This window comes from Trichosurus vulpecula, chromosome 7, assembly GCF_011100635.1.
Source record: "Trichosurus vulpecula isolate mTriVul1 chromosome 7, mTriVul1.pri, whole genome shotgun sequence".
NCBI classification, from domain to species: domain Eukaryota; kingdom Metazoa; phylum Chordata; class Mammalia; order Diprotodontia; family Phalangeridae; genus Trichosurus; species Trichosurus vulpecula.
In genome coordinates this window covers 250,266,977-250,288,642 of record NC_050579.1, presented here as the reverse complement: position 1 = coordinate 250,288,642, position 21,666 = coordinate 250,266,977, and the positions used below count along the sequence as shown (strand labels likewise).

The 21,666-nt window shown below is 39.2% G+C and overlaps 1 protein-coding gene across 1 annotated transcript in view; it reads left to right on the top strand.

Moving 5' to 3' along the window:
• DNAH8 (dynein axonemal heavy chain 8) overlaps window positions 1-21,666 on the top strand; it is a 504,073-nt gene that overhangs the window by 26,316 nt on the left and 456,091 nt on the right. The window contains exons 4-7 of the mRNA XM_036768363.1: window positions 9,514-9,662; window positions 12,584-12,773; window positions 13,828-13,991; window positions 16,034-16,210. Coding sequence (XP_036624258.1) covers window positions 9,514-9,662; window positions 12,584-12,773; window positions 13,828-13,991; window positions 16,034-16,210 — 680 coding nt within the window. The remainder of the gene's footprint in view (window positions 1-9,513; window positions 9,663-12,583; window positions 12,774-13,827; window positions 13,992-16,033; window positions 16,211-21,666) is intronic.

The window sequence follows — 21,666 nt, the reverse complement described above, 5'->3', positions numbered from 1 at the left end:
ATATCGTATTCCAAGCCCTTTGGTCCCTTAATGTGGAAGCTGCTAGATCCTGTATTATCCTGATTGTTTTTCCACAACACTCGAATTGTTTCTTTTTGGCTGCTTGTAATATTTTCTCCTCGACCTGGGAGCTCTGGAATTTTTTGACAATATTCCTAGGAGTTTTCTTTTTGGGATCTTTTTGAGGAGGTGAATAGTGGATTCGTTCAATTTTTATTTTACCCTCTGGCTCTAGAATATCAGGGCAGTTCTCCTTGATAATTTCTGTTTATTTTCATTTTTATTTTTTTCATCTTTTTTATTTATTACAGTTAGTTTTCAGCATTGATTTTCACAAGAGTTTGAATTGCAAATTTTCTCCCCAATTCTACCCTCCCCCCCACTCCAAGATGGCGTATATTCTGGTTGCCCTGTTCCCCAGTCAGCCCCTTCTTCTGTCACCCCACTCCCCTTCCATCCTCTTTTCCATTTCTTTCTTTTTTTCATTTATTTGTTTATTCATTCATGTATGTATGTATGTATGTATTTATTTAATATAAATAGCTTTCAGCATTGATTTTCACAAGAGTTTGAATTACAAGTTTTCTCCCCATTTCTACCCTCCCCCCCACTCCAAGATGGCGTATATTCTGGTTGCCCTGTTCCCCAGTCAGCCCTCCCTTCTGTCACCCCACTCCCCTCCCATCCCCTTTTCCCTTCCTTTCTTGTAGGGCAAGATAAATTTCTACACCCCATCGCCTGTGTATCTTATTTTCTAGTTGCATGCAAAAACTTTTTTTTTGAACATCTGTTTTTAAAACTTTGAGTTCCAAATTCTCTCCCCTCTTCTCTTCTGACCCACCCTCCCTAAGAAGTCAAGCAATTCAACATAGGCCACATGTGTATCATTATGTATAACCCTTCTACAATACTCATGTTGTGAAAGACTCACTATATTTTGCTCCTTCCCAGCCCATCTCCCTTTATTGAATTTTCTCCCTTGCCCCTGTCACTTTTCGAAAGTGTTTGTTTTTGATTACCTCTACCCCCATCTGTCCTCCCCTCCATCATCCCCCCTTTTTTTAAATCTTATTCCCTCTTCTTTCCTGTGGGGTAAGATACCCAACTGAGTATGTATGGTATTCCCTCCTCAGGCCAAATCTGATGAGAGCAAGATTTACTCATTCCCCCCTCACCTGCCCTCTCCCATCCTCCCACAGAACTGCTTCATCTTGCCACCTTTATGCGAGATAATTTACCCCATTCTATCTCTCCCTATCTCCCTCTCTCAATATATTCGTCTCTCATCCCTTAATTTGATTTTATTTCTTTTAGATATCTTCCCTTCCTCTTCAACTCACCCTGTGCGCGCTCTCTCTCTCTCTCTCTCTCTCTCTCTGTATATGTATATATATATACATATATATGTATATATATGTATATATATACACACACACATACATATATACATACATACACATTCACTAATATATTCATATATATATACACATAAACATATATATATATATATATATATATATATATATATATATATACGCGCATATTCCCTTCAGCTACCCTAATACTGAGGTCTCATGAATCATACACATCATCTTTCCATGTGGGAATATAAACAAAACAGTTCAACTTTAGTAAGTCCCTTGCAATTTCTTTTTCTTGATTACCTTTTCATGCTTCTCTTGATTCTTGAGTTTGAAAGTCACATTTTCTATTCAGCTCTGGTCTTTTCCCTGAGAAAGCTTGAAAGTCCTCTATTTTATTGAAAATCCATATTTTGCCTTGGAGCATGATACTCAGTTTTGCTGGGTAGGTGATTCTAGGTTTTAATCTTAGCTCCATTGACCTCCGGAATATCGTATTCCAAGCCGTTCGATCTCTTAATGTAGAAGCTGCCAGATCTTGGGTTATTCTGATTGTGTTTGCACAATACTCAAATTGTTTCTTTCTGGCTGCTTGCGGCATTTTCTCCTTGATCTGGGAGCTCTGGAATTTGGCGACAATATTCCTAGGAGATTTCTTTTTGGGACCCATTTGAGGAGGCGATTGATGGATTCTTTCAATTTCTATTTTGCCCTGTGGCTCCAGAATATCAGGGCAGGTCTCCTTGATAATTTCTTGAAAGATGGTATCTAGGCTCTTTTTTTGATCATGGCTTTCAGGTAGTCCAATAATTTTTAAATTATCTCTCCTGGTTCTATTTTCCAGGTCAGTGGTTTTTCCAATGAGATATTTGACACTGTCTTCCATTTTTTCATTCCTTTGGTTCTGTTTTATAATATCTTGATTTCTCATAAAGTCACTAGCTTCCACTTGCTCCAATGCAATTTTTAAGGTAGTATTTTCTTCAGTGGTCTTTTGGCCCTCCTTTTCCATTTGGCTAATTCTGCCTTTCAAGGCATTCTTCTCTTCATTGGCTTTTTGGAGCTCTTTTGCCATTTGAGTTAGTCTATTTTTTAAGGTGTTGTTTTCTTCAGTGTATTTTTCAGCACTTTTTTGGTTCTCCTTTAGCAAGTCATTGAGTTGTTTTTCATGGTTTTCTTGCATCCTTCTCATTTCTCTTCCCAATTTTTCCTCTACTTCTCTAACTTGCTTTTCCAAATCCTTTTTGATCTTTTCCATGGCCTGAGACCAATTCATGTTTTTCTTGGAGGCTTTTGTTGTAGGCTCTTTGACTTTGTTAACTTCTTCTGTCTGTATGTTTTGGTCTTCTTTGTCACCAAAATAAGATTCCAAAGTGTGAGACTGAATCTGGGTGCATTTTTGCTGCCTGGCAATATTCCCAAACAACTAACTTGACCCTTGAGTTTTTCAGCAGGGTATGACTGCTTGTAGACTAAGGAGGTCTGTGTTCCACACTTGGGGGGATGCGCCAGCTCTGCCACACCAGCACTCCTCCTTCCCCAAGAACCCCCAACCCGGACTGGGCTTAGATCTTCAGCAGGTTCTGCACTCCTGCTCTGATCTGCTACTTAATTCCTCCCACCAGGTGGGCCTGGGGCCATAAGCAACTGCAGCTGTTCTTCTGTAGCTGCCCCACCTCCGCTGCCCCTGTGGCGGTAGCCGAACTGGGGACTCCTTCCACTTACGCAGCTTTTCCCACTAACCTTTTCTGTTGTCTTTGGTGTTTGTGGGTTTAGAAGTCTGGTAACTGCTCTAGCTCGCTGATTCAGGGCGCTAGGGCATGCTCCACCTGGCTCCTGGTCTGGTTGGTCCGCGCCGCCCACACTGGGCTCTGCTCCGCTCTGCTCCCAGCTCTGTGCAGCATAGACCTCACCCAGAGAACATCCAGTCTGTTCTGGGCTGGAGCCCTGCTTCCCTCTACTGTTTTGTGGATTCAGCAGTTCTAGAAGTGGTTCAGAGCAATTTTTGTTAGGTTTTTGGAGGGACTTCACAGAGAGCTCACACTAGTCCCTGCTTTTCAGCCACCATCTTGGCTCTGTCCCCCGATAATTTCTTGAAAGATGAGATCTAGGCTCTTTTTTTTAATCATGGATTTTAGGTAGTCCAATAATATTTAAATTATTGGGGCGGAGCCAAGATGGCCACATGGAAACAGCATCTCATCGGAGCTCTCTCACAAAGTCTGTCAGATTCCTATGAAAAACTGAATTTGAACAAATTTGAGAGAGTTAGAAACTGCGAGTAGTCTGAGTGGGGCAAATTTCCAAGCCGGGAGAGTCTGGAAGGCCGAAGGTATGAATCTGTAGGCTCGGACAGTGCTCGGTGTGCGGAGCTGCTCCGGACCCAAGTGGAAATGGCCGGCCAGGAAACCCACTTGAGAGACAGGCTGGGAGAAAGCTGGGCGCCCGAAACTGGCGGAGATCCCCAGGCCTTCCAACACAGGACGGAAGTCTGTGGAAGCGACGAGAGGCAGTGTGATGCCACTGCCCGTGAGATACCAACTCCTGCGGCTTGCATCCCAAACGTATGAAATGCGGCTTCTTGAACTTCGGAGAGACATAATAACCAGGTCAACGGCTCTAATCCCTCCCCCGCTCACCCAGAGAATTCCTCGGGAAAAAAAAGAATGCTGGAACAGAGGAGATAGAAGTGGGGCTTCAGTGGCCAAATAGTAGAAGTTCATTAGTTCCAGAGGGGCAGAGCCGGCAGGGGTCAACACCAGGAGCGCAGAGGCAATCTTGCTCCCATAGGGGAAGTGCCCAGACCAGCTCAAACAATAAACAGCTGAGACCATTGCTGAAGAGCAACAGTGCTGGAGAGCACCCCTAGGGAAAGAGACATCAGGGAGCCAGACACTTCCCCCACACCTCAGGAAACTGAAGGCTATAATTTACCAGGCCAACAATTAGACCCACAATCCCCAGAATAAGAGAGCTGGGACAGAGAGCCCTGAGCCCCAAAGGCAGATATTTGTTGCAAAGCCAGGAAAAGGCTAACCAACATGAAGAAGAACACAAAAAAGACCGAGGACCATAGATTCTTTTTAATGGAGACAGACATGATCAAAATACCAATTTGGAAGAGGACAGCAGTGACACTATAAATACATCTGATACCTGAAAAGGTAATGTGAACTGGTCTCCAGCCCACAAAACATTGCTGGAAGAGCTAAAAGAGGACTTTAAAAACCAAATTAGGGAGGTAAAAGAAAAGATGAAAAAAATGGAAAAAACATCCACTGATCGAATCAAGTCCCTAAAGAATAAGATTGGTGAAATGGCCACAGAGATTCAGAATCTAAATAGAGAAAATGACACCCTGAGAGGTAAAATCAACCAATTGGAAAAGGAGACTCAAAAGCAAAAAAAAAAAAAAAAAAAAGCAAAATTAAAAATTAGAGTTGAGCAAGTGGAAGCTAATGAATCTATGAGGCACCAAGAAGTAGTAAAACAAAATGTAAAGAATGAAAAAACAGATTAAAAATGTGAAATATCTGATTGGAAAAACAACTGACATGGAAAATAGATCCAGGAGAGACAATTTAAGAGTTATTGGCCTACCGGAAATCCACAATGAAAAAAAGAGCCTTGATAATATTTTTGAAGAAATTATCAAAGACAACTGCCCAGAGGTCCTAGAACCAGAGTGCAAAATAGTCATTGAAAGAATTCATCGATCACCCCCTGAAAGAGATCCCAAACTGAAAACACCAAGAAATATAGCCAAATTTCAGAACTACAAAGTCAAGGAGAAAATACTGCAAGCAGCCAAAAAGAAACTATTCAAATATCGTGGAACTGCAGTCAGTATCATGCAGGATCTCTCAGCTTCCACATTAAAAGACTGGAGAAACTGGAATATGATATTCTGAAGGGCAAAGGAGCTGGGACTACAACCAAGTATCAACTACCCAGCAAAACTAAGCATAAGTTTTCAGGCAAGGAGATGGATATTCAACGAAATAAGGGAATCCCAGACCTTCCTGATGAAAAGGCCAGAACTCAATGGAAAATTTGATCTCCAAATACAAAAGTCAAGAGAGACATAAAAAGGTAAACTGGGGGAAAAACCCCGACAAACCTTATTAATCAATAAGGGCAAATTATTTGCATCTTTATATGGGATTATATCATCTTATGTATGTTTTATATATATATATATATATATATATATATATATATATATATATTATATATATATATACACAAACACACACATACATATGTCAGTCTTGAGAATAGTACAGCTATTATGACAATTGAAAGGGATACACATAGATTGTGAATGCCTGTATAAAATAACTGATACAAGGATAAAAAAACATAATTAAGAGATGTAACGGGAGGGCTATGAGAGAAGAGGTAAGGAGGTAGTAGAAAAGGGTAAATTACACCAAATGAAGAGGCACAAAAACATATTATAGTAGAGGGAAAGAAGGGAGGGAGAAGAGCAGTATTTGATCTTTACTGTCATCTGATCTGGTTCAAGAAGGGAATAACATACCCTGATAAGTGTAGAAATCTAACTTGTCCTACAGGTAGTAGGAGGGGAAGGGGGGAAAAGGGAGGGGGGTGGTCAGAAGGGAGGGGAGAAGTAGCAAGAGGGAAATGGTAAGATAAAGGAGGGGAATAAAGAGAGAGGGTAAACTGAGGAAGGTGGCAGTGAAAAGCAAAACTTTGTTGAGGAGAGGGAGGGGAAAGGGAGAAATAAAAGCATAAACAGAGGGAAATAGGATGGAGAAAAAGACACAGAAATCATAACTGTGAACGTGAATGGGATGAACTCTCCCATAAAACGGAAGCAGACAGCAGAATGAATTAAAAACCATAATCCTACAATATGCTGTTTACAAGAAACACATTTGAAATGGGGATACACACAGGGTAAAGGTAAAAGGCTGGAGTAAAATATGTTGCGCCTCAGCTAAAGTAAAAAAAGCAGGTGTAGCAATCCTAATCTCAGACTAAGCAAAAGTAAAGATAGATTTAATTAAAAGAGATAAGGATGGACATTACATCCTGGTAAAAGGCACCATAAACAATGAAGCAATATCATTGTTTAACATATATGCACCAAGTGGTATGGCATACACATTCTTATAGGAGAGGTTAAGGGAGTTACAGGAAGAAATAGACAGCAAAATTGTAATATGGGGAGAACTCAACCTCTCCCTTTCTGAACTTGATAAATCTAACCTCGAAATAAATAAGAAAGAAGTTAAGGAGGTAAACAGAATTTTAGAAAAGGCAGATATGATAGACCTCTGAAGAAAACTTAATGGGGATAAAAAGGAATAAACTTTCTTCTCGGCGGTACATGGCACATACTCAAAAATTGACCATGTACTAGGGCATAAAAACCTCACAATCCAGTGCAGAAAGGCAGAAGTACTCAAAGCATACTTTTCAGATCATGATGCAATAAGAATTATTTGTAACAAAGAACCATGGAAAAATAAACTAAAAAATAATTGAAAACTAAATAATTTTGATTATGTTAAACTGAAATGTTTTTTGTACAAAAAAAGCCAATGCAACAAAAATTAGGAGGGAAGCAGAAAATTGAGAGAAAATCTTTACAACTAGTGTCTCTGATAAAGGCTTCATTTCTAAAATATACAGGGAACTGAGCCAAATATATAGGAATACAAGCCATTCCCCAATTGAGAAATGGTCAAAGGATATGAACAGGCAGTTTTCAGAGGAAGAAATTAAAGATATCTATAGGCATACGAAAAAATGCTCTAAATCACTACTGATTAGAGAAATGAAAATCAAAACCCACTCTTAGATGCCACATCTCTCCTGTCAGATTGGCTAAAATAACAAAACACGAAAATTATAAATGCTGGAGAGAATGTGGGAAAATTGGAATGTTGTTACATTGCTGATGGAGTCGTGAACTGATCCAGCTGTTTTGGAGAGCAATTTGGAACTATGCCCAAAGGGCTATAAAAATGTTCATACCCTTTGACTCAGCAATACCACTTCTAGGGTTGTATCCCAAAGAAATCACACAAGCGGGAAAAGGACCCATGTGTACAAAAATATTTATAGCAACTCTTTTTGTGGTAGCTAAGAATTGGAAATCAAAGGGATGCCCATCAATTGGGGAATGGCTGAAGAAGCTGTGGTATATGAAGGTAATGGAATACTATTGTGCTATAAGAAATGGCGATGATACGGACTTCATAACAACCTGGAAAAACCTACATGACATAATGCTGAGTGAGCGGAGCAGAGCCAGGAGAACGCTATACACAACTACAGATATATGGATTCTGTGAGGACCAACCCTGACAGACTTCGCTCTTCTCAGCAACACAAGGTACAAAGACAACTCCAAAGGACTCACGATGGAGAATGCTATCTACATCCAGAGAAAGAACTATGAAGTATGAATTTAGATTGAGGCACACTTCATGGTAGCCTTCCACCCCCCCCCCTTTTTTTTCTTTTTCTCTCTTTTGTTTTTGTTTTTGGGTTGGTTTTTTTTTTGGTCCTGTTTCTTCTTTCGCATGATTCATTTCATTGATCACAGTTCTTCTCCATAACTTGACTAGTGTGTAAATTAATTCATTGCGAAGTTATACGTGGAAGCTATACAGGATTCCATGCCATCTTGGGGAGGGAGAGGGGGGAGGGAGGGAAGAAAATCTGGAACTCAAAATTATGTAGAACTGAGTGTTGTAAACTAAAAATAAAAATAAATAGTATTTAAATTCTCTCTCCTGGATCTATTTTCCAGTGGTTTTTCCAAGGAGATATTTCACATTGTCTTCCACTTTTTCATTCCTTTGGTTCTGTTTTATAATATCTTGATTTCTCATAAAGTCACTAGCTTCCACTTGCTCCAATCTAATTTTTAAGGTAGTATTTTCTTCAGTGGTCTTTTGGACCTCCTTTTCATTTGGCTAATTCTGCCTTTCAAGGCATTCTTCTCCTCATTGGCTTTTTGGAGCTCTTTTGCCATTTGAGTTAGTCTGTTTTTTGAGGTGTTGTTTTCTTCAATATTTTTTTCAGTATTTTTTTGGGTCTCCTTTAGCAAGTCATTGACTTGTTTGTTGTGGTTTTCTCACATCCTTCTCATTTCTCTTCCCAATTTTTTCTCTCCTTCTCTAACTTGCTTTTCCAAATCCTTTTTGATCTCTTCCATGGCCTGAGACCAATTCATGTTTTTCTTGGAGGCTTTTGAGGTAGGCTCTTTGACTTTGTTGACTTCTTCTGGCTTTATGTTTTGATCTTCTTTGTCACCAAAGAAAGATTCCAAAGTCTGAGTCTGAATCTGAGTGTGTTTTTGCTGCCTGGCCATGTTACCAGCCAACTTACTTGACCCTTGAGTTTTTCAGCAGGGTATGACTGCTTGTGGAGCAAAGAGTACTTTGTTCCAAGCTTGAGGGGATGCGCCGTTGATTTCAGAGCTATTTTTTTTCCCAACCAAACCTATATAACATTTATTACTCTGTGCAGAAAGGGCTAGAAAGGTAAGAAAATGTGGTTGGTCACTTGGAGTCTTTCAGCTGGGCAGGATTCAGTACCGGTAGTGGTCAGGTTTGAAAGGGCCTTCTCTGGGGACTCCCAGGTACTGGGACTGTTTGTCAGCTTTGTTAGCTTCACATTCAGTTTGCCAAGGTGGGCCTCAGCCACAGCTTCAACCAGCTTCTTGGTGAGAATGTGTACTCCTACCTTCTACACCACCAGACCCAGTCTAGTCTGTACTCAATATTTCCTAGATTGGAACCAAATTAACCTCTAGATTTAGGGAAGAACAGACAATATCAATTTGGTCATCCACCTAATTTATTTGCCTTTCTGCAGTACTCCAATCAAGAAATAGATGCTAAATATATTTCTCCATATCTATAATCTATCTATTATATCTGTCTGTCTGTCTATCTATCTAAAATGGATGTGGACACACTTTGTTGGGAAATTTAGCTAAAAAGTTAGTCATCCCTTAAGATTAGTCATGACATTTTCTAATTTAGACTTATTAAAAGATTCATTCAACGTATTGGAAATGTGTGATAAAATAAAAAGAAAATAGACACAGCTATATACAATCCAAATTATCCATCTGATCACTTAAAAAACCCTTGAGTTTCTTTTTCAGAATGTGGTCGAGTATTGGCTGGAGTTGCAAAAGGAGCCAGAATAATGAGATTATATGTAGATTCTGCACCTGAGGCACTCAAAGGATTATGTTTATTTTTTGTTCGATGTAGCAATGATACTGTTATAAATGCAAAAAATATATCTGAGGTATGTTTTAAAAATTGTTTTCTAGCTATAAAATAAAATTCAAATACATTTCTGTGGTGACATTTTGACTTTATTTTGTTCTGCCCTGGTAAGCTTTACAGCTCTACCTCTAAATAGCTCAGCCCCCCCCACCAAAATCACTTAAATTCTCTGCTCCTCAGCTTCCCATCTGTAAAATAAAGGGATTGGACCAGATGATCCCTCTTTCAGTGGAGGGAGGACTCAAATTGGTGAGATCCTAGTTGTAGAAGTACTATGTAAGTTTGAAGTATTTTTACTATACAAAGTCCTCCCTTCTCCCCCCATGTTTTCATTCTGAAATTGATCCACTTCTCCTCCTAGCAGACTTCCTTAATCTCAGAGATCCTCTGACAAAATAATTGAAAATTTGATCTAATATTTCTCCTTTCAGTAGTTCCTTAAGGTTTAAAATAAAAGAATGCTTTTTTAAAAGCAAGATTGTGGCTATTATCATGAGGGGGAGGTATAAATGAAAAAAGATGATTTGCAAATGATTAAAAGGGTTCTAGGTAGTGTAGTGGACAGAGCACTGGGCTTCGAATCCTTTCTTCATAAGTTCAGATCCTGTCAGACACTCATTAGCTGTGTGACCCTGGGCAAGTCACTTAATCCTGTTTGCCTTATCTGTAAAATGAGCTCAATGGCAAACCAAAGAAATGGCCAAGAAAACTCCAAAATTGTGTTGTGAAGTGTCAGACACAGCTGAAACAACTGAATAACAACAACAAGGGAGGATGGTGCTTGTGCTTAGGATTTCCTTTACTTTCAGTGGCTTACTTTGGGGCTTACAAATCTTTGTTTCAGGAAACAAGGACTCAGCAACTAGCTGCTGCTCCTGCCTCAATGTTGCTTTTCTCCTCATTTGGAATCATTAGAGGGCTTATAGCAAGGGAATTCTCCAAATCCTGGGGACATAGGAAGAAGCCAGTTGTTGTTTTTTTAAAGATGAAATTAGAGGCATGGGAGTAAAGTATTGAGAGCTTACTACTTCCCCAAGCCAAAAATAAGTAGCTGGTTTACTGTTTGTTTACCTTTGCTTGACATCTACATTTCAGTCACTGGAAACTCAAGAGAAAGATAATGATTTTTGGCTTTTGACTTGTTGAATGTGAGAAGACAGGTGTGTTATTTGAGTGGAAATGTCCAGTAGTTATTTGGACATACAGGACAAGAGTTTGGTCGTGTAACCAGAGAGATGTAGACCTTGGAACTGTCTACATAAAGGAGATGTTGAAGGCTTATCAGTTGATGAAGTCTTTAAGGGAGAAAGTGTAGAGAGAGGAGAACAAAGTTCTAAAATTGAACCTTGGGGGTTCAGTTGAATTCAGGAGTGGAAGAAGTTGAAACATAGAAGTATTATTTGGAAAGGTGAGGAAGGAGGAATTTTCTCCAAAGACCTGAACAACAGTGTCAAATAATAAGGAAGCATTAACAAAAGTCAGAACTGACTTACTTTCTAGCGTAAATTTGCTAAAATATAAATCTCAGATATATCAAAATAGACTCTTAAAGCTGGAAGAAAACTTAGTGTTCATCTAGTTCAACCCAAGGTCACACATTAGCAGAGCTGGGGATAGTCTCCTACACTTCCCAGTCCAGGACTTTTTCCAATATACTGCACATTTTCCTATAGGTATTTTATTTCCTGAATACAATTTTATCAATGTTCTCTTAGTTTTAAAAGTAGAATTTGTGAAACTCATCTTTTTTAACAGTAAAGTAAGTTTTTTTTAAACTTTGTGACCTTCCTTTGATATTTACTGGACCTCAGCAGACCGCCTCTTTTTTAATAGTCCTTTATACATCTTTCAGATATTTATTGTCTTATATAATACTTTGCTTGAGGGCAGTGATGTTATTTTTAGCCTGATGTGGTTAGTTATCATAGCATAGTATCACATAGTGGCAGGTGCTTATTAAATAATATTGGAAGGTGATGATCTACATTAGTAGAATTAAAGTTAGCAGTGAAATACCGTTAGGCAGTAGTTTGAAGGAAAGAAGAGTTTGAGTAGCTTCATGGAAGCCTAGAGAATCCAAGAGAAAGTACTGAATACAAATAATGAAGAAATATGAAGTAGAAGTGTATGTATGAGTAGAAGCATGGTTAAGAAGCTTGAATACACATTGGCTGTCTGACTTTGGGCAAGTCACTAGTATCTGAGACAACTTTGTAAAACCACGAGTTACAGGTTTAGTTCTATTAGGAGGAAGTTTCTGCACTGGGAGTCCACCAGATCAATGAAATCACGTGTCTATGCTGCCCCTCTTCCCCTGCCTCCCCCAACCCAGAATCCCTCCAACAACCACCCAGACCAGTTTGAGAATGGATCTGTCAGTTTATCAGAGTTTCTAATTCCTGTTGAGGACTCTCTTCATTGGTGAAACTCTTCTTCAACTTGGGGATTTGCTTGGGACACTGACAGGTTAAATGACATGCCCATGGTCACAGTATGTATCAGAGGAAGGACTGGAACCCAGGTGTTTGTGACTCAGCCAGCCCTCTAGCTTCTAAGCCATGCTTATATACCTCTCACGTATAGTTATATAATAGTTAGTATAAGGATTTCCTTGTACTTTTTCATCATTATCAGTTATCATCATCATGTTTTTAGTTCTTACTATCTTTATGACATAAAAAGGTAGCATGGACTAAAATTTGAAATTTGTAGAGTAGTAAACTGAAACACAGGAGAAAAATTTGGCATTGATGTAGCAGGAGAGAGTAGTTAAGCTTGAGCCAGAATCCGTTATGTTGTTTATAAGGCCATTTCTTTTTGCTACTATTCAGATTTCTTATAAAGTTAAATTGTTTATGACTACTGTAATGTCAGTTTGATTATAACTTTTCAGTGGTTTTCTGAAATATAATTTGTCTTAAATATTTGCTACATTTACAGGAAACTCTATTTAGCTTTATGGACGCATCTGAAGGACTCTTAATGGGAATTAAGAATATGCTGGGACAAATTTTTCTTCCAGCTATTCGTGCAACAAGTAATTGGGGTGCTTTAAAGCAGTCCAAACAAGGAGAATCTGAAAAAATTATCTTCATAGAAACCATTAACAGATTTCTAGCTTTTTTAGATGGTAAGAATAAAACTATAGTTTGGACTAAAATAGATTACAAAAGACAAGTGTACTTTTTAAATGTACTTATTGTAGACCAGTGGTTTCCAATCTATGTACTAGTGACCCCGGGGAGATTAAGGAATTATTACAAGAAATCTTCCAGTCCACATGCTTACCAAACATTGTGTATCTTTACTTAGCTATAATAAATATTCAGCATATTTTTTTTTCTGCCCAATGTGCTGTACAAGTCATCTGATTAAGTAACTCAGTAAATAGTCAGACATTCCTTCTGTAGCTTGAATAAATGAAACCTGAGGTATTCTTTTTCAAAGTATATAGATGATGTAATTAATAAAATGCAAGATTATTTAAAAGAATTACTGATTTCATAAATTTTTGTTCTCTGTTTTTCTCAATCAACATTTATCAATAGTACAGGTTTTTTTTAAGGAGGGAGCTTGAAATTTTGTATACTAAAAGGGGTCTTTTATATAATTGAAAGGGGTCTTTGTGCTGAAAAAAGTTAGAATGCATGACTATTAAGAACTTCATTCAAAGGAGAATTTAAAGGAAAAATGTTCCATCCTACCAAAATTATGATCAGCCTTGCAGTCATATTTAGGATTAGAGATCAAGTGCTATAAACTCTTCCCCTTCTTCAGAGGTTTACATTAGAAGTAACGCAATTTGGTTTTTTTTTTGTGAGAGAGGGAAGTATTTTCTCCTTTGCTAGTAAATGGTAGTAATGAGTTTTTTTCCGTACGCATTCGAAAGTGTTCAATTTTAGCATTAGTAAATTTGAGGAAAAAGCATCTACCAAATCACTAACATAAAATTATTATTTGATTTAAGTTGTATTTATGTTAAATGAATCTTTTAACATTTAACATTCTTGGGAAACAGATACTGATAAAATTCAGCACTGGCATTTATTGTTCAATTAATTTGAACACAGCAAATTGCTGGTGAGTGCCTACAATATATAAGGCACCATAGGAGCATTACAAAAAAATACATTATTATTCCTTTCAGAAAGTTTACATGATTTCCAATGTTTGTTTGCCTTTAGGTGCCAGAGTAAGTATTGAGGGAACTGTAGAATTAAAGAAGATAGAGAATGTTGACTTAACCAAATTGCATTCCTTTGAAGAAGTGTCATATGCAGCAGCTAATTCAGAAATGATTCATCAACTAGAAGAAGTGCTCATGATATGGTATAAACAGATTGAACAGGTAGACTGAACTACCATATGTTCTGTTAGCTTTAAATAACACTTTTCTGGGATGGTTGCTAATGCATGATTCTTGAATGTGAAGGAGATTTCCTAGTGGACTTTATCTGATTCATTTACTGTGTATGTGACTTTAGGCAGGTCACATCACTTTCCTGAGCCTCAGTTTCCCCATTTGTAAAATTAGATGGTTGGACTAGGTGGCTTCTGAGGTCTCTTTTAGCTCTTAATTTGTGATTCTTTGGTTCTCTGTTAGCAATCAACCTATGTGTAGCTGTAGTGCAGATTGACTATTTGTATAGTCTCTTCCTCTTAAGGACTTTTCTAATAGGTTCATTGGGTACTGATGTGTAAGGAATTAGAGTCCTGTGCTCTATGCCTGGGAGAGGGGGCGTGGATATCAATATCTGTGGAATTTGGGGGAGGAACTAATTGGAACAGATCCTCCAAGTTGAACTATTCTTTTTCCAGGAAGAGTGATGTAAATATTTTACACTTCTCTCCAAAGAACCTTGTATTGTTAATGTATTGAATGTATTGTTAATGTACTGTTAAGGCAATGGGAAGATCTTTCCCATCTATTAATAGGCCCATGTGACCTGTCTGAGTCACATGAAAGCCTGAGACACATGAGTCTGTGGTGGGAGGAGCTTGCCGAATAGGTGGAGCAGGAAGGGGTGGAGCAGAACTGAGAGGAAGTGAGACAGAGCAGTCAGAGCCGGGAAAGAGAGGGCAAGCACAGGAAGTAGTGTGAGTGAGACGGAGTGATTTTGCTTAAGGAAGCTGGTTTGTGGGAAGGCCCTAATGGAGAGAAGGCTTGGGGATGTGGATGCCCCCTGCATTGCTAATGTGTGTAGATTTCTTTGTTGCTATGATGGATTTGGCCTTCTGGTGTTTGAAAACTGTTCTGCCTTCCATGTAGAGAGCCTGTTGTATTTTGTGATTCAGAACTATGCTGGCTTATTCATAGCAACTGTAGAGGCTGTGAATATTGCATCGGTGCTACAGACCTCTATAAATGTTATTTACTATATAGCCTAGTCTTTGACCAGCAAGCTAATTATATATCATTTAAGGCTGATATTAAAAATCTGCCCTTTTATTAGGAGAAAATTGTAATAATGAATTAAGAATAAGATACTAAGGATCCAGGAATATTTAGAACTTTATCTCAATCCCAATGTATTGTATATAGTCCATAAAACATAGATAAGGAGAGGAGGTCAAGTAGGGTCCTAATAAAGACTTATTCATTGATTGATGCATTTCCCACCTAAACTAGTTAATTTGGGCTACAAAAATGAGATTCAGAGAAACAATATTACAAGATGAAGTTAGTGTCACATTTAGATCATTCAAAAAAATTGGTTGCTTGCAAGGTATTGGGCTAGGTTCTGGGGATACAGAGCTAGAAGTGAAACACTCTCTGCTCTCAGAAGTAATTTATATTCTACTAGGGGATGGGGCAGCAATTGCTATACAGATAAGTCAATGAAAAATACGCATAAAATAAATAGAAAATGCTATTTTGGGGAACAGGAAATGCCTTATATTGGAGGTGGCATTTGAACTGAATCTTGAGTGGAGCTAGGTGTTCTAAGAGGTAGAGGCAGGGATGCATTTCGCTCACGGTGAACAGCCTGTTCAGAAGAATGGAGCCTTGAGATAATGGAATATCATGAATGGGGGAATATTACGTAGTCCAGTCTGGCTGTAATGTAGAAAGTATATGAGGTAGAGTGTCGTATGAAGTTAACTGGAAATACAGGTTGGAGCCAGTTTGTGAACACTTTAAATGTCAAACACAAACAGGAGTTTATATTTTATCCACTATGTATTAAGTGTAAGTGAAGCTTCTTGAGACAAGGAGTGACATGATCAGACCTGTGATTTAGGAATATCAGTTTGTCAGCTATATGGGGCATTTGTTATACCCTTTATTTTTTGTAGAGATTTTGTATCTATAACATTGTTTGCCAATATAGTGCAAATTTCTCGATTGAAACTGTAGACACTAAAAAATAATCATTTTATTGATTGTAGGTTCTAATTGAGAGTGAACAGATGAGGAAAGAGGCTGATGATTCAGGTCCACTCACTGAGTTGGAACATTGGAAACGCATGTCTGCTAAATTTAATTTTATTATTGAGCAAATTAAAGGGCCAGATTGTAAAGCTGTCATAAATGTATTGAATGTTGCACATTCAAAAATATTAAAGGTAAGAGTTTGTTTTCACTTTTGGTTATTTCAATACTAAAACAACATAATATTTTCCCTTTTCAAATTATCCTCACAGAACTTCTTGGCAAGTTTTGTGGCTTAGAGTTAAATTTTGATGTTTAAATTTACATGTTGTACCATGGGCACTTGATCCATAGCTAACCTGGCTTCTAGCTATCGTCAGATTTATCATGCATCATTCACCTTCACATAGTATACAGTCCAACCAGTTTGGCCTTCTTACTCACCTGTGCCTCAGATAGTATCTGTCCCAGGCTTCCAGAATTCCATAACATGCTGTCTCATCTTAGAACTTCTCTCAGCCTCTGAAGCCTCCTAGTCCTGGAACATGCTGGTACCCCAACAGCCTTATCTTTCTGTCAAGCCTGCCCTCTTTTTCATGTGTGAGTTCTTCTTGGAACCTCCATTTTATGGAGGGGCTCAGCTCGCCTTCATTCCCCTGCAAGCCCTAAGCCTGGCTTCTGGACTTCTAAACCGTGCTGTCCTGTCCTAGGACTTCCCTCAGCTCATAGAGCCTCCTTATCCTGGAACATGTAACCATTCCTGTGGCTTCCTCAACATGGAACATCCTTCTATCAGACCCATCTCTTCCCATTGGTGAATACGTTCTGGAGCCTCATTATATATATGGGATTGGGGTAGCCTTCATTCTCCTCCTGGCTTCAACACCATGTTTCTGTGCTGGACTTTAATCATTTTCTTTTCCCCCACTCTGGCTCCCTTTTAGATGTTGTCTTCTATTAGTATATAAGCTCCTCGAGGACAGGGATTGTCTATCTTTTTGCTTGTATTTGTATCTCTACTGCTTAGCACAGTGCCTGGCATAATACATATAACATATAACATATAATGTTTCCTTCCTGCCTCAATGTCTTTGTACTGATTCTTATTCTGAGAATATGCTTTCTCCTCACCTCCCTTTCTTAAATACCCTCCCTTCCTTTAAAGTTCAGCACAAGAGCATACTTCTCCATGAGCCTTTCCTGATCCCCCAAAATCCTAGTGCCTCCTTACCCTTCAATTACCTTATATTTGTTTTGTATGCATTTTATACGTATTGACATATGTTGTTTTCCCTGATAAAAAGCAAACTTGAGGACAGGAACTATTTTTATTTGGGGAACTTGTATTGCCAACACCTACCATAGTGTCTCATATGGAATAAATGCTTATTGATTGATTGCTTGAGTGACTGCTTGACTAGCCTTCATGTTATTTAGAACATGTCTTAAAACACCATCCCATCCCAATGCTATTAAAAAAGTCAGCAATGTATTATGTATGCTGGTGAATGTTATGGTCTCAGTGGAGGGAGGCTGGGTCTTGAGTCAAGAAGACTTATCTTCCTGAGTTCAAATCTGTCCTCGGGCACTTTTTTTTTTTTTTTTAATTTTCTGCCTTTATTTTCTTTTTTTTTTTCTTTTTTTCTTTTTTTTTTATTTTTATTTTTTTAAATGCAATTTATTTATTTAACATATTTGGTTTTCAGCATTGATTTTCACAACAGTTTGGATTACAAATTTTCTCCCCATTTCTGCCCTCCCCCCCACTCCAAGATGGCGTATATTCTGGTTGCCCTGTTCCCCAGTCAGCCCTCCCCTCTATCACCCCCCTCCCCTCTCATCCCCTTTTCCCTTCCTTTCTTGTAGGGCAAGATAAATTTCTACGCCCCATTGCCTGTGTATCTTATTTTTTAGTTGCATACAAAAAGTTTTTTTGTTTTTGAACATCTGATTTTAAAACTTTGAGTTCCAAATTCCCTTCCCTCTTCCTTTCCCACCCACCCTCCCTAAGAAGTTGAGCAATTCAACCTAGGCCACACCTGTATTATTATGTATAACCCTTCCACAATATTCATGTTGTGAAAGGCTAACTACATTTTGCTCCTTCCCAACCCATCCCGCTTTATTGAATTTTCTTCCTTGACCCTGTCCCCTTTCCAAAGTGTTTGTTTTGATTACCTCCACCCCCATCTGCCCTCCACTCCATCATCCCCCTGCCTTTTATTTTTTTTTTCTTCCTCCCTCTTCTTTCCTGTGGGGTAAGATACCCAACTGAGTATGTATGGTATTCCCCCTCAGGCCAGATCTGATGAGAGCAAGGTTCATTCATTCCCCCCTCACCTGCCCACTCCCCTCCTCTCCTAGAACTGCTTCCTCTTGCCACCTTTATGGGAGATAATCCACCCCATTCTATCTCTCCCTATCTCCCTCTCTCAGTAAGTTACTCTCTCATCCCTTAATTTCATTTTATTTCTTTTAGCTATCTTCCCTTCATCCTCAACTCACCCTGTGTCTGCTCTCTCTCTTTTACATATATATATATATATACACATACATACACATACATACATATACACATAGATACATGCATACATACACATTCACTTATATATATACATAAACATATATATATGCATATATATATATGCATATTCCCTTCAACTACCCTAATACTGAGGTCTCATGAATCATACTCATCATCTTTCCATGTAGGAATGTAAACAAAACAGTTCAACTTTAGTAAGTCCCTTGCAATTTCTGTTTCTTGATTACCTTTTCATGCTTCTCTTGATTCTTGTGTTTGAAAGTCAAATTTTCTATTCAGTTCTGGTCTTTTCACTGAGAAAGCTTGAAAGTCCTCCATTTTATTGAAAGTCCATATTTTGCCTTGGAACATGATACTTAGTTTTGCTGGGTAGGTGATTCTAGGTTTTAATCCTAGCTCCATTGACCTCTGGAATATCGCATTCCAAGCCCTTCGATCTCTTAATGTAGAAGCTGCCAGATCTTGGGTTATTCTGATTGTGTTTCCACAATATTCAAATTGTTTCTTTCTGGCTGCTTGCAGTATTTTCTCCTTGATCTGGGAGCTCTGGAATTTGGCAACAATATTCCTAGGAGATTTCTTTTTGGGATCTATTTGCGGAGGCGATCGATGGATTCTTCCAATTTCTATTTTGCCCTGTGGCTCTAGAATATCAGGGCAGTTCTCCTTGATAATTTCCTGAAAGATGGTATCTAGGCTCTTTTTTTGATCATGGCTTTCAGGTAGTCCAATAATTTTTAAATTATCTCTCCTGGATCTATTTTCCAGGTCAGTGGTTTTTCCAAGGAGATATTTCACATTGTCTTCCATTTTTTCATTCCTCTGGTTCTGTTTTATAATATCCTGATTTCTCATAAAGTCACTAGCTTCCACTTGCTCCAATCTAATTTTTAAAGTAGTATTTTCTTCAGTGGTCTTTTGGACCTCCTTTTCCATTTGGCTAATTCTGCCTTTCAAGGAATTCTTCTCCTCATTGGCTTTTTGGAGCTCTTTTGCCATTTGAGTTAGTCTATTTTGTAAGGTGTTGTTTTCTTCAGTGTATTTTTCAGTATTTTTTTGGGTCTCCTTTAGCAAGTCATTGACTTGTTTTTCATGGTTTTCTCGCATCCTTCTTATTTCTCTTCCCAATTTTTCCTCTACTTCTCTAATTTGCTTTTCCAAATCCTTTTTGAGTTCTTCTATGGTCTGGGGCCAGTTCATGTTTTTCTTGGAGGCTTTGGTTGTAGGCTCTATGACTTTGCTGTCTTCTTTAGGCTGTATGTTTTGGTCTTCTTTGTCACCAAAGAAAGAATCCAAAGTCTGAGACTGAATCTGGGCGCGTTTTCGCGTCCTGGCCGTATTCCCAACCAACTAACTTGACCCTTGAGTTTTTCAGTGGGGTATGACTGCTTGTAGATTACAGAGTTCTATGTTCTACGTTTGGGGGGGAGGTGCCAGCTCTGTCAGAGCCGCACTCCTCCTTCCCCAAGGACCCCCAGTCCAGACTGGGCTCAGATCTTCGGCAGGCTGTGCACCCCTGCTGTGATCCGCCACTTAATTCCCCCCACCAGGTGGGCCTGGAGCCGGAAGTAACAACAGCTGTAGCTGCCCCACCTCCGCTGCCCCCGGGGCTGGAAGCCGAACCGCGAACTCCTTCCACTCCCGCAGCTTTTCCCACTAACCTTCTCCGCAGTCTTTGGTGTTTGTGGGTCGAGGGGTCTGGTAACTGCTCACGTATTCAGGGCGCTAGGGCCCCCTCCGCCCGGCTTCTGGACTGGATCGTCCACGCCGCTCAGGCTGGGCTCCGCTCCACTCCGTTCCCAGCTCCCAGCTCCCAGCTCCCAGCTCCGTGTGGAATAGAGCTCACCCAGAGACTATGCGGGCTGTCCTGGGCTGGAGCCCTGCTTCCCTCTGCTGTTCTGTGGGTTCTGCCGTTCTAGAATTGGTTCAGAGCCATTTTTATAGGTTTTTGGAGGGACTCGGGTACGGAGCTCACTCTAGTCCGTGCTACCAGCCGCCATCTTGGCTCCGCCCCTCCCTCGGGCACTTTCTAACTGTGTGACCCTGTGTAAGTCACTTAACCTTGTTTACCTCAATTTCCTCATCTGTAAAATGAGCCAGAGAAGAAAATAGCAAACCATTCTAATATCTTTGCCAGGAAAACCCCAAACTGGGTCATGAAGAATCAGACATGACTGAAACAACTGAATAACAGCAGAGAAAGTGAAAGCATGATAACTTTTCTTAAGGGTTTTTTTTTTTTTGCAATTTAATTAGAAAGACAAGACAACACAAATAAGTATAGATAACACTGACGTGATAGAAATATGCCTCTATGGAGCAAATATAGCACTAACTTAAGAGATAAATGAGTCTGTTAATTGTACAATTCCAGCATTCAGCACATCCCCATTTCTCTGTAATCCCAAACATACCAAAGTTCATTGAAATCAATTAAAAACTCTGATTGGTCATTTCTTTTTTTACTAGATGAAATAACCCTCAAATTCAATTTAGGGTATATCTTACTTTGATACCATTTAGTATTGAAAAATTAAGTAACTTTAAAGACTTAAAATGGCGAGGGGGAAGGGAATAGTGTGAAATACCAGTAAAAGTCCAGTCAAAATAAAGAATTCATTTTGGTCAACAAAGTCTTACTGACACTTGTAGTATATGCAGATACTGATTCTATAGTTGATAAATATTCTAGCATGGTGCTTAGTGCCAGATTCTGTAACCTGCTCTAGAATTTTTCTTGGGTCATTGTGTTTGTCCTTCCTTCCTCCCTTCCTTCCTGCCTTCCTGCCTTCCTGCCTTCCTTTCTGCCTTCCTGCCTGCCTTCCTTCCTCAAGCTCATTAATAGGTCCCTGCCCAAACTCCACTTAGTGGCTGCATTTTGGGCCCTCCTGGCTTAGAGTGAATGCCAATGGTAACTCTTTCTCTTTGGAACAGCAACCCTGAGGGTCTTCCCCTCCCAGCGTGGAGGGCTCAAAATATAGCCATTAAGTGGAGCCTGGTCAGGGACCTATTGTTGTCCAATCTATGAGCTCCAGAGTGAAATGGGTTTAAGGTTTGGTCTTCGAGAAAAGAGAAGGAAAGAAGGAAGGGAGGGAGGGTGAAAGG